The 13,010-nt window shown below is 44.2% G+C and overlaps 1 protein-coding gene across 10 annotated transcripts in view; it reads left to right on the top strand.

The window, feature by feature from the left end:
- The window catches only part of ZMIZ1 (zinc finger MIZ-type containing 1), a 385,595-nt gene that overhangs the window by 336,509 nt on the left and 36,076 nt on the right, over window positions 1–13,010 (top strand). For 8 of the 10 annotated variants that reach the window (XR_015743665.1, XM_087933818.1, XM_087933824.1 and 5 more), the window contains 3 exons: window positions 2,875–2,943; window positions 9,707–9,821; window positions 12,491–12,708. Coding sequence is in view for 9 of the 10 variants with exons in the window: in XM_087933818.1 (XP_087789944.1) it covers window positions 2,875–2,943; window positions 9,707–9,821; window positions 12,491–12,708 (402 nt within the window). In the remaining variant the exon portion in view is untranslated. The remainder of the gene's footprint in view (window positions 1–2,874; window positions 2,944–9,706; window positions 9,822–12,490; window positions 12,709–13,010) is intronic. The other 2 variants (XM_087933823.1, XM_087933822.1) reach the window with 1 other exon arrangement.

Below are 13,010 nucleotides of genomic sequence, written 5' to 3'. Positions count from 1 at the left end.
CTATTCTACTGGTGAATTGTTCTTTTTTGGAAATTTCTCCTTAGTTCTAGGTTGCTTCTCTCCTTGGTTAATTTCCATCCATTGCTTCTTGTCCTGCCTTCAGGTGTTTTGGAAAACAAAGGTTGACTCCTCCCTCCTCCTCTTTAGACAATCTAAGAAAATGGGGCTCTCCAATAAAAGATACTCTTTGGGAATGTGGAGAAGAACATTTCATCTCACACACGGCACGGTGCATACAGTGTCCTTCAACATATATGGCGGAAGACCTCATGCTGGCAAGAGAACATGCTGTCGATATGGCCTGATCCTGGGCAAATGTCATTTAGTTTTAAACCTTCTTATTATTTTACATGCTTTTTACATGTGTTACAAGAGCCATGGTGACGTAGTGGTTAGAATGCACTACTGCAGTACTCCGGGAATTCAATCTTGACTGGCTCAAGGTTGACTCAGCCTTCCATCTTTCTAAAGTCAGTAAATTGAGAACCCAGATTGTTGGAGGCCAATATGCTGACTCCGTAAACCATTTAGAGAGGGCTGTAAGGTATCATGAAGTGGTATATAAGTCTAAGTGCTATATTTCCAACGTTGGGATAAGTTCGAAGCCTATCGGGTTGTTGAACCTATAGGTAGCAGAACGTGCCATGATTCTAACAATTCCATCTATAAATTCCCAACCAACATGCCAAAATGCTTACCATAAGGAATGGGACCAGAAATTTGTAAGAATTGGAAAGGCTGAGTGCAAGTCATCTGCTGAAAATCCTCTGCTGTGTTGAGGCAATGATGGGCAGCTGCTTATGTTGTGGTTGTGTGTTGTATCCATTGTGCTCGTCTCTGGTATAATACGGGCATCAAAATAATTGTTAAAAATCTGGGATTCTCTGTTGCTCCCTGGCAAATTCAGAGTTGTTTCTGAGTAATGCAATGAGTGAAATGTTTCTCAGGAGACCTCTAGTCAGTTTTAGCACAGAGGCACAGAGAGAGAGAGAGAGGGAGGGAGAGAAGGAGAGGTGGGGGAGAGGAGAAAGGGAGAGAGAGAAAGGGAGGAGGAGAGAGGGAGAGGGACACAGGGAGAGAGAGGACAGGGAAACTGACTTGTGCTGTTTCTGACCTTCTTGGTATCTTCCTCTGCTGATCAAGAATGATGGCACAATCAATCCAATGGACTTTTAGGAAATGTACCAGGATTGTCTCAGTAAAGACATGCTGCAAGAGAACAGCGTACTTGTAGCTCAGGGTTAAACTTTAGGCTTTCTGCTTTCTGAGATTGGTTGTCTTCTTGCAGATGTTTTACCACCCAAATCAGTCATCTCATCAGTGCTGGAAGGGGGTGGGGTCTGCTATCTCTGTTTATAGATAAGCTCTTTCTTTGTCCCGTCTTGAATTAGGTGCGCCCATTCCCTATATTATTTATTGCCAAGACAGAGCTGATCACTGTGAGGTGAATGTTGTTAGACTCAGGCCCGTTTGATGCTTTCCTCAAGTGGCCTCATGTCTTTGGAGTTCAATTATTTAAGCAATCTCGGGGGAAAAAATCACCCAAACCTGCATTCTTATACCAGATTCTTTCTTATTACACTTGTGGTGATTGAGTGCCTTAAAAATACAGCAAAGGAAAGAAAATGTGTGACAAAAAAAACCTGGGTGATCATGTTGATTGTCCACATCAGTGGATGTTGCTGGCAAGGGTTGGCTTGGGGACAGAGATGAGCCCATCTTTGAGAATGGACATCCCAACAGGCTTAACAGCAGCCCCAGATTCCACAGATCAAATAGGTCTCCCTTCGGAATGGAACGACTCACTGTGGCCAAATTGCCACAACCAACGCACTGCAGCCAACTCACCATGGCCGACTCGCTGCGGGACAATTTAACCTAACTATGTATTTTAAAACATTATTTTAATTTTTTGTCATTCCCATTTAATTTGCGTCCCTTCCTTTTGCATCCTTTCTTTAATGATTCTATTCAACCATTGCTTTGATGTTAGTGTAACTCTTGCGTCGAGTTGGCTGTGGTGAGTTGGCGGTGGCATATTGTTGCAGACCTGTCCGGGGGCTTCACCAATTTTAGCAATGGGTTCTCTGCCTGGTTGCTGGGTGGGCAGGGCCGTGGTGGGTGTGGCCTAGTCAGACTCCTACACCACAGCGGGGGGGAGGGGCGTTTTTACCCTCCCCAGGCTCCAGAGGATTTACTCAAGCCTCCGGGAGGGTGAAACCAGCCTCCCTGGACTCCGGAGGCCCTCTGGAAACCAGAAATGGGCCCATTTTTGGCCTTCCTGAACTTCCAGGAGGCCCATTTTTTTTTTTTTTTTGCCCTCATTGAGCCTCTGCGCGCACCCAGCACTTACCTGCATCCAAAACGGGCCATGCGGGGACTCCTGAGTGGGGCGTGTTGGGGCGGGGCCAACCAGGAGTGGGATCTGAGGATTCTCTGAACTGCACAGAATCTTAGCTCGGGGCTCTTCGAAACCCCTATGAATCCCCAGCAGCCCAGCCCTGGACCCGTCTTCCTTAGCCAATTGTAGAATTCCAGATGACCCGGAGGTTCTGTGGGGTGGTACAAGCTATGCTTAGCTTTGTGATGACGAGGAGCTGGGATGGATTTCGTACTGGAGGAGTTCCGAATGAGATGCCCATGACTTCCCATTGGCAAACCAAATGAGGAGGGGCATCGATCAGCCAAGCGCACCGGACACTGCGGTAGGACGCACCACTTGGCATTATGTATATGTATGTGGGGGGAGCCCGTTGCCTGGAGAAGCTTAGCTTCCAGATCTCGTGAGAGCCAGATACCAAATGCAAAACGATGTACGTTGTTAGGGATTTCAATTTTTTATTCTGGATCTACACTTTCCCTTCTGATTCTTAGGTGCATATGTGACGGCTGCCATCTTGACAGACCCCAGAGGTTGAAACGGGGACCTCCAGAGCTGAAAGCGTGAGTCTCTACAGCTAAAGAGCCAGGCTCTGAAACAGGCTGTGAAAGACTCCTTATGTCTTTTCGTGGACTAGCCGCAGAAAGGGAGTGTTCATAGAGAGAGAGAGAGAGAAATGGATCCCTTCCCCTCTAACCAAGGTTCCCCTAGATCTTTCACCTGTCTCTCGAGCCCATCAGGGATACCTGTGGTCTTTCGCCCTCCAATTGCTTTCCTCATGTTCCAGGCTAGGAAGAGTTGTCTCAGGTTATTATTTCTCTGCCTGAGGTAGAATAGCAACTACACATCCTATCTTTTCAAACCAAGGTGCATCGTATTGAACACCGGCCAAGTTTTTTTTTTCTAACATCTGAAGCCAAAAAAAAAAGAGCATAATAAGGAATCCAGGGCACCCACTGGGGGAAGACCAGGAAGGTAGTTGAGGAACCCAGGTGTGATGACATCATCATGCCAGCCCTACAACCTCATACTTCCTTTAGACCATTATGATGCAACTATGCCGGTTATTGACTGAATTCATTATCATGCTTGTATCATCATTATTACATCATCCTCGTTTGTTGCAGATCCTGCTGACAGTCCCTGGAAGAAGGGTTTTTTTCTTTTTTCAATGCAACGAAGATAATTATTTGATGCTTGCAGGATCCAGTCTGGGTCAGTCACTGGGATCAGAAATGTAGTCTTCCGAACTTTCAGACTGGTGCTGGAGCTCGTCCTCAGGGAACTTGTCATTCTCCAGAATGTTTGCTTTAGTCTATGCTAAGCGTAGTATTGATGTGGTGCTTGGTTGTGGGTGGCTAATTAGTTGGTGATTGGGGTGTTGATGGCCAGCTATTGTTGGCTGTTGTTTCCTTGTGCTGCCAAGTCCTCTGTCTCCTAAGCACCTGAAAAGCTGGGGGGACTTCTGTTGACTGACAAGGCCCCCATTCCCCAGGCTTCAATTATTTCCCTGGCTGTTTTTGTACCTGCTCAGCCAACAATCTCAGTAGCTTAATGACTCCAGCACAAGTCTGAGTGCTCGGAAGATTAAACCTCTGATACCCCGTGACCAACCCAGATTAGATCCTGTAACATTATCCTGGGACACGTTCATTCGCCTTTGAGGCTTAGCTACCTAATGGTAGGGTTGGTTGGGGACATTTGCAAAATCCTTTGTTTGCTTCTTCTCTTCCCAATTACGGTGGGAAATGTTGTGGGCAACCCCATGGCAAATCAAGAGAAGTGGCAAAATGAAACACACCAAGAGGCGTAGGAAACATTTACAAAAAGAACTTAAGGGTATTTTAGAGCAGGGGTCTAAAGCTGGCTGGGGAATTCTGGGAGTTGAAGTCCACCAGGCTTAAAGTTGCCAAGGTTGGAAACCCCTTTCCCCAAGAGGACAGGATGCAGTGAATGGACAACTAGAATTTCTAGCCTGTTTTGTCCCAGAACCTCACAGTGGGGAAAAAAATAGTGAAAATAGATTTTCCCAACTTGCCCACCCAAAAATAGAATAAAATAGAATTCTTTATTGGCCAAGTGTGATTGGACACACAAGGAATTTGTCTCGATGCAAATATTCTCAGTGTACATAAAAGAAAAGATACATTTGTCAAGAAAGTCAGTCCAGCTTTAGATGTCTATATTCTGGAGTTTCCTAATGTGTTTTAAGGAAGTATATATCTCTTGTGAATCTGAGAACAAACTACCATGATCTAGCACATGAATGTTTAACCTTTGGAAGGCCGAGGGCCCTATTAGTTGTGGGGAGGAGGGTTTTTTTTTTTTTCTATTTTCTTCAAATTCAAACAATGTCAAGAGTTCCGGTGGTAGATAATTTGTTGAATTTTGACTGAACTTCCCCCCACTCCTTATTCTTTCACAAAATCCCACCAGATTTTCAAAGAACTTAGAGAAATGAGATTTGAGTGGCAGATAAAAGAGTATGGTGTTCATATTTCCAGATTTCAATATTTAGAATGAAGATTTGCATCATCCTAAGATCTAGGTCAGATTTGAAATGAATAATTTCTTACGTACAGATGACCTAAGATAGGGTTCCACATTCTGATATTTTCTTTCTCCTTCCCATTCTCCTTTTTTTTTACTTTTGTAATCTCTCAATAACAAAGTCCATTAAGATTTATTTTAGCTATCTAGCCAACATCTGAAACCATCTTTAGTAGACTGTTTTTCCCATAGCTAAACAACTTTCTATGAACTGTTTTGGAGGAAGGATTTATATTTTCTAATGAAGTTTTCTTTCCTTTACACTTATGATTTATTACTCTTTAAGCACAGAATACGCCCATGCTAAAGGCTAGGCCTCAGCATAAAGATTCTTAACAATGAATCATCGTTAAGAAGATATTTCAGAACCATTTTTTTTTTCCATATGTGTTCTTTCTTTTCCTGTTCCTTTACATTGTTCATTTTCAACCAATAAGAGTTGTTGACCTATCCAATGTTGATCATTTGGACTCAACACAGCTTCACAACAAGTGTTTAATCCTTGTGGACACAACCCTTTCCAGTCCTTAGAGGTCTTTTGCATGTGAACACAACTGTTTCTTTTATACCCATGTGCTAGTGAAAAGAACACTTAATTCTCCACCATCAGTGGTCATAACAATAAGATTTAGTAAAGTGGATAATTCAACTTGCAGCAGCCCCAACCCTTTTCACTTTTAATGTAATGTTTTATGTTTGCATCCAACCTGAGGTGCTATTTAAATCTATAAATATTGGCGTTCTCAAAATTTCGTTGTCGTTTGCCAGCCACTTTTCCTTGTCATCTTTTTCAAAGAAGTAATAGGCGTGCTTGTCACTGATACAGATGAAACCCATAGGAGAGGAAAAATGACAGATAAGAGGAAGCAATCCCTTTTGATGTTATTGCGGGCATGAATTAGGCACGTATGGATAGTCCTCGACTTACAGCGGTTGGTTTAGCAACAACGGTGCTGAAAAAAATGAGACAGATGACCATTTTCCACCCTTGTAACCATTGTAACATCCCCACGTGATCAAAACTCACACTCTTGACTCATCTTTATGACGGGGTCACAGGACCCCAGGGGTCACATGAATTCCCCTTTAGCAGCCAAGACCATGCGGGGAATGCCAGATTAAATTAACAACTGCATTCCTAACGTTACCACTGCCAGGATTCACTTAACAGCAGGGGCAAGGGAAGTCCTCAAACAAGGCAAAACCCATTTAACTAAACAGAAATTTTGGGGCTCAGTTGGGATCATATGTCGAGGACTACCTATAGTAGGTAGCATACGTGCAGGAGAAAAACACACACAAGAGCAGGGATACTACTAGAGTGATTTTGAAACATCGTAGCTATAGCTTGTCAGATGAATTAATCATGATTCCTGCCATATTCAGTCCTGGGACAGGTGAGGCCATGGAGACCTAGATGGGAGTATACAATTTCTACTTTAGTTGGTCAACCTCGACTTGATCTATAAAAGAGAGTTGTAATAAGACCCCCGCCTATAAATCTAATCCACAAATATCATTTATAGAAGAGGTCACTAAACTTGGCAAGTTTAAGACTTGTGGACTTCAACTCCAGCTGGCTGGAGAATTCTGGGAGCTGAAGTCCACAAGTCTTAAAGCTGCCAAGTTTGGGGAGCCCTGATTCACGGGGAATAGATAATCTTAGCTGCGACAGAAAAGACAGAAAAGTTTTATCAACTCAGGGTTTTAATAATACAGCCATTCACATTTCTATGGTTTCCTTTAAAACATTCCAAGCCCATTATTTGTATTACTTTATCTCACTGATTTCCCTGCATGTTATTTTTATTATTGTTACAAATAACTCCAGGCAACAAACACACACACACACACACACACACACACGTCCCTGATTTTCCCCACCACAACCAACTTGTGAGCTGAGTTGGGCAGAGAGAGAGAGAGAGAGAGAGGAGTGGGTTGAAGTCACCCACTCAGCTTTCATGCCTAAGGTTGGACTAGAACTCCCAGTTTCCTGCTTTCAAACCTGGTGCCTTAACTACTAGGCCAATGAGCTCATATGGGTTCAACTTACAACAATTCGTTTAGCGACTGGAAAACAGGACCTAGCATGCCCATAGGCACACAATCAAAATTCAAAAGCTCAGCAGCTGGTTCATCTCCAACAAAAAACCCTAACCAACAAAATTACTTTCAATGTGGAGAAAAGCAAAGGTTTACATTTAGGTAGGTAAAAAGTAGAGTACAAGGTGCAAGTAGAGATTAGGCAAAACCTGGCTCAGAAACAGTAACTGTGAGAGGGGCAATTGGGGTCCTAGTTGGAGGATCACTTGAATATGAGCCAGACGTGTGCAGGAGCAGCCCAAAAAGCTAATACAACTCTGGGTTGTATAAACAGAGGCATAGAATCCAAACCATACGACGTATCAGCGCTGCTTTATAAAACCCTAGTACAGAACACACTTGGAGTACTGCATGCAGTTTTGGTTACCACACTACAAAAAGGAGGTTGAGACTTTGGAAAAAGTTCAGAGAAGAGCAACTAAGATGATCAAAGGCCTGTAGATCAAAACGTATGAAGAACGGTTTGCAGGATTTGGGTTTGGCTAGTCTAGAGAAAAGAAGAATTAGGGGTGACATGATAGCAGTCTTCCAGTATTTGAGGGGCTGCCACAAAGAAGAGGGGGGGGTCAAATTATTCTCCAAAGCCCCAAAAGGCAGGACAAGAAACTCATTAGAGTGAAGCAACCTAGAAGTAAGGTTGAGTGAGGACAATTAACCAGCTGGACAGCTTTTCCTTCAGAAATTGTGGGTGCTCCATCACTGGAAGTTTTTAAGAAGAGTCTAGACAGTCACTTATCTGAAATAGTATAGATTCTCCTGCTTGAGCAGGGGGCTGGACTAGAAGACCTCCAAAGTCCCCTTCCAGCTCATTCATTTTAATGTTTAGTATTGGCTGATCTCAAGATTGTTATTCCCAGTTTGAGAAGGGGCAGGAAAAGCTTGATGCCGTGAAAGAAGTAAATCGGGATAACATTTCAAAGAGGACTTTGTAGACCATAGTTGAGTCTTAGGCACTATTAGTTTCCATGCAGTTCACAAAGAGCATTTTTGGCTTGTTCAGGATGGGATGGAAGTCCCATCTTAAGTGGTTCTGTAATTTTATTCTAGCCAGGCTAGAAAGGGTTGGCTTGAAGGACACAAACGCTTGCAGCAAAGCTGGCATCCCTCGACTTAGAACCATTTGAAGTTCCAACGGCCCTGGGGAAAAAAGTAACTCAAGACTTGCGCACTTATTGCAAACATCCCCATCAAAATTCAAAGGCTTGGCAACTGGCATGTATTCATGACTTTGGGTAACTTTTCCAGCGGACTTCTCGGACCAGCAGACTCAGTAGGGGAAAAGCTGGATTTTGCCCAATGACCATGTGGTCCGCCTAACAATGGCAGCAATTCCCTCAACGAATGTGGCGAAGCAAGGACATAAAACGAGGCACCGCTCCCTCAACAGCTGCCTTGCTTACTGACGGAAACGTTGGACTCCATGGTGGCCGTAAGTCAAGGAATGCCTGTCAACCACGCAGAGCCAAAATCCCCAGGGATTCGTGTATTCTGTCAGATACTCACATCCCCCCCAAAATCCCGCTTTGCCGGGGGCTGTTTTGACAGGGAAGCGAACATGAGAAGGTTGGCACCCCAACATTTTACACCTCACCTGGCTTCATCCCCATTTGCTTTTTGTCCTCGTTGTCATACACATTTTGTGCTCCCTCTTCAAATTCTATGTATTTCTTCTCTTCTCTGCTCCCAAAAAGTCCCCCTTCTCTGCAGTCTCAAGAGGAACGGTAAATCCATTAAGGTTGTCTCTGTCGGGAAGGTCCACCAATATAGAAGAATATTTGTGGCTTAGGGTTGACCTGAAGGGTCCTTGGTGCTATCTGAGCTTGCTTTTCTTTTCTTTTTGCAGACATTTCATTATCCAACTACCATAGGTAACATCATCAGTGCTAGTACCAAAGACAAGGAAGGAAGGAAGGAAGGAAGGAAGGAAGGAAGGAAGGAAGGAAGGAAGGAAGGAAGGAAGGAAGGAAGGAAGGAAGGAAGATATTTGTAGCTCAGGGTTGACATGAGGGGGTCCTTGGAAGTCTCTGAGCTTGCATTTCTTTTCTTTTTTTGGCAGACATTTCACTATCCATCATCAGTGCTAGTACCAAAGAGAAGGAAGGAAGGAAGGAAGGAAGGAAGGAAGGAAGGAAGGAAGGAAGGAAGGAAGGAAGATATTTGTAGCTCAGGGTGGACATGGGGGGGTGGTCCTTGGTGCTCTCTGAGCTTGCTTTTGTTTATGTTTTTTTTTTTGCAGACGTTTCATGACCCAACTAGGCTACATCATCAGTGATAATACCAAAGGGAGGGAGGGAAGAAAGGGAGGGAGAATATTTGTAGCTCAGGGATGAAATGACAGGTCCTTGGGGGCTCTCCTGAGCTTGCTTGGTTATTTTTGCAAACGTTTCAGGACCCAAATTAAGTAACATCATCGCTAACACCAGCACTGATGATGTTACCTAGCTGGGTAACGAAACATCTGCCAGAAAACGAGCGAAGCTCTGGGGACACCTCAACACCCACCAAGTTAGCTCGAAGAGAAACCAATTGAGAAATGAAAAGATACCTCTTGTCACCAGCCCCGGTAGTCATTGATATGAAAGTATTAAAGTGTGACTTTATCTACTATGTGTGTCTCTCTCTCTCCCTTCCCCCCCTTTTTCCCCTTTTCTCTTTCATATCTTAACATAGCGATGGATCATTTCCTTACGACTCTGTTCCTTGGCAACAAAATAGCAACCAACCGCCAGGGTCCCTATCGGTGGTCACGACAGTATGGGGTGTGACTAACACATCACAGAGCCAGGTAAGCAGCAACTTTCGGTGAATCTTCTCTCTGTTTCTCTTTTGTTTTGTTTTTCGGGGGCGGGGGGTCAGATAGATGTCCTTCCTGCCCCCCAAGGGCTGAGCAATGTTTGGTTAGGGTGTGAGCTTGATTCAACAGGTAATGTTGCTCACGATGGAGGATGAAGCTGAATTTCTGACTTGCTGGATTGCTGCTGGTTCCTGGGACCCGAGAGGGCCATGAGATATTATTATTATGATTAATTTATTCAGGGAATTTATATCCTTGTTTATTATTATTTAATGCATATTGCCGCCTATTCGCCCATGGTGACTCAAAGCGGCTTATAGAATATAAAACCACATTTCAAACAATGAAACTAATAAAAAAACAATCAAACAAATTAATATAGTACAATATAATAAATTCAGCCCCCAGCTCCCACGCTCCACCCTGATGATAGCAGATTACATGAGTTACTTTATGGGCTCCATCCGTCTCTGGGTTCCCCAGGCCCGCTGGCAGAACCAGGACTTCTGCACCTCAGAGTGGGGGCTGTTCTAATCTCTGGAGGGGGGTGATGTTCCACAGAGAGGGGACCACCACGGAGAAGCCCTTCTTCTAGGTCCCACCAGGTGTATCTCGGGTATGGGACCCGCAGAGGGGGTCAGGTAGATATGACAGGTAAGAGACAGTCCCTCAGATCACCTGAGGTCCCATGCCATGGAGGGCTATAAAAGTGACAACCAGCACCTTGAATTGCACCCCGGAAGCAAATCGGCAACCAATGCAGCTCCCTCAGGAGAGGCGAAACATACGCATACCGGGGTCTGCACAAAACCATGTGGGCTCCTGTATTTTGCCCTAGATGCTCTTCAAGGGCCACCCCATGTAGAGCCCATTGCCGTAGTCAAGACGGGAAGGGACCAGGGCACGAGTGACTGTGAGATAGCTGCATGCTTGGATGTTCATTCTGAAGTCAAAGTGTCTGACTCACAAGTGCTGTGTTTGTAGAATTGTTAAGACCTCTCTTTGTAGAGAAGCACTCATTGGTGGCCACGGTATTTTTAAAGATCAAAAAGTCTGTAAGTCACAAAAGATTGGATTTTGCCCACCTCTGTTCTGTGGATAGCCAGGGAATGGATGCAGATAGTTCAGTCACTATAACCTTTGGATCATCATAAGGTGTTGAAACAAGCCTTCGAGATTTGGATACACGTCTTGTACAGATAATTGGTCTTTCCTACTTGGTGTGGCTTACTCTTAAAGCAGACACATCTCCTAGACTTTTACTAAGATTTGCGAAGGGTAAAACTTGTGACTTTGGACACAGGTTAATAATGTTCCCTCCTTCTGAGAGCCCTGCAAGATTGGAAGCTGTTCTCTCTTAGACTTGTCTGGATTTCTCTTCTTTATTTCACACTTCTGTTTACTCCACTGCAAAACTGAACTGCGATAATTGACGCTGCCCATTGTGTGCATATTAAACTTAAGCAAGCTACCAAGAGACCAATTATTTGGAGGCCTGAATCCAAACAAGGCTGTGATCTTGGATTTTACTGATCTGGCTATGTAAGTTATGGCATAGAAGAAGAAGAAAGTTTCAAAGTTGTTTTTACTAAAATGCAAACCCTAAAGGTTTTCAAAGGAAAAAAAAAACAAGAAAGTCCAATTGCCCTTTGGAAAAAAAACACTTTTGGGACAACCATGACCAGGATGAATGAGAAGTTTCATAGAAAATAAGAAGAAAGAAAGGAAAGAACCACTCAGTGTGTTGGCTTCAGAGGTTTATGGTCCAGTGTTGTCACCATCGATGGTACCTCTCTTGGTCCAACAGAGTTGAACAAGTTGTAAAGAAGTTAAGCAAGGCATCTATGGAGATTCTTAATCATCCAGGTCATGGTTGTCCCAAAAATGTTTTTTTCCCAAAGGGCAATTGGACTTCCTTAGTTTTCTCCTTGCTTCTCTTCCTTGAAGGTTCTTCAGTTCATGATGAATTTCCTGGATGAGAAGAGAAATGAAAAACGTTATTTGTTTGTTTGTTTGTCAAGCATGTACAGGATAACAAGTATAAGTATGAACATAAACAAGAACGAGGGAAGTAAATATAGATAAATGGGGACAATAAGACAGGGAGGGTAGACACGCTGGTGCGCTTATGCACGCCCCCTTTAAGGACCTCTTAGGAATGGGGTGAGGTCCACGGTAGACCGTTTGAGGTTGAAGCTGTGAGGGGTTGAGGCTGTAGCAACGGAGTCGGGTAGGGCATTCCAGGCGTTGACCACTGAAGTCGTATTTTCTGCAATCGAGTTTAGAGCGGTTCACCTTGAGTTTGTGTCGGTTGTTTGCCTGTGTATTATTGTGGTTGAGGCCGAAGAAGTCATTGACAGGCAAGACGTTACAGCAGACAATTTTGTGAACTATGCTTAGATCGGACCGCAGGCGGGACAGTTGTAGATTGAACTAGATTAATTCAACTGGGCTAAGAAAGTCCAGTTGCCTTTTGGGAAGCATCTTTGGGACGAGCCAAGCAAGGGTATTATCCCAAAGCTTCTATATCCCCACCGAATTATTTTGGTGATCCACCCTTCCATTATTTTCGCCTCTCAAATACGAAAAGATAAATTCTTCGAATTGCTACCATTGCTTGTACGGATCTTCTCTGAGGTGTCACCTTCCCTTTCGACCAGGTGCTGGGAAATCCCATGGCCAATGCCAACTCCGCTATGAACCCAGCAGGCAACCCCATGGCTTCTGGGATGACGGCCAGCAATCCTGGCATGAATTCCCCTCAGTTTGCTGGACAGCAGCCGCCCTTCTCAGCCAAGGCCAGCTCCAACCAGTCCTACATTCAACAAAGCATGTACGGACGGCCCAACTACCCTGGCAGTGGAGGCTTTGCGGGAAGGTAAGGCTGGAACAGAGGCTGCCCATTCCATGCTGGCTTAGAAGAGGCTTAGAGAAAAGGACACGATGGAAATTGAGTTGGGTTCATCAGGAACAGAGAGGTGGAACTTGGGGAGGCAATTTTCAATGACATCCATGATAAACCAGCAAGGTGACACGGGTTTTTAAAGACGGATGTTGAAAAATCTCCTTAAAGGCCTATGGATGGGGAAAAGCTAAAACGAAGTTCAGAGACATACAGTTCTTAGTAAAACTATTTAGCTGCTATAAAAGGGAAGGGTGGGGGAAAGAAGGAAAGAAAGG

Source organism: Pseudonaja textilis, chromosome 4, assembly GCF_049901715.1.
Source record: "Pseudonaja textilis isolate UNSWEBS1 chromosome 4, rPseTex1.2, whole genome shotgun sequence".
Classification (NCBI taxonomy): domain Eukaryota; kingdom Metazoa; phylum Chordata; class Lepidosauria; order Squamata; family Elapidae; genus Pseudonaja; species Pseudonaja textilis.
The sequence above is the reverse complement of the archived record's forward strand: the minus strand, read 5'-3'. Positions and strand labels throughout refer to the sequence as shown.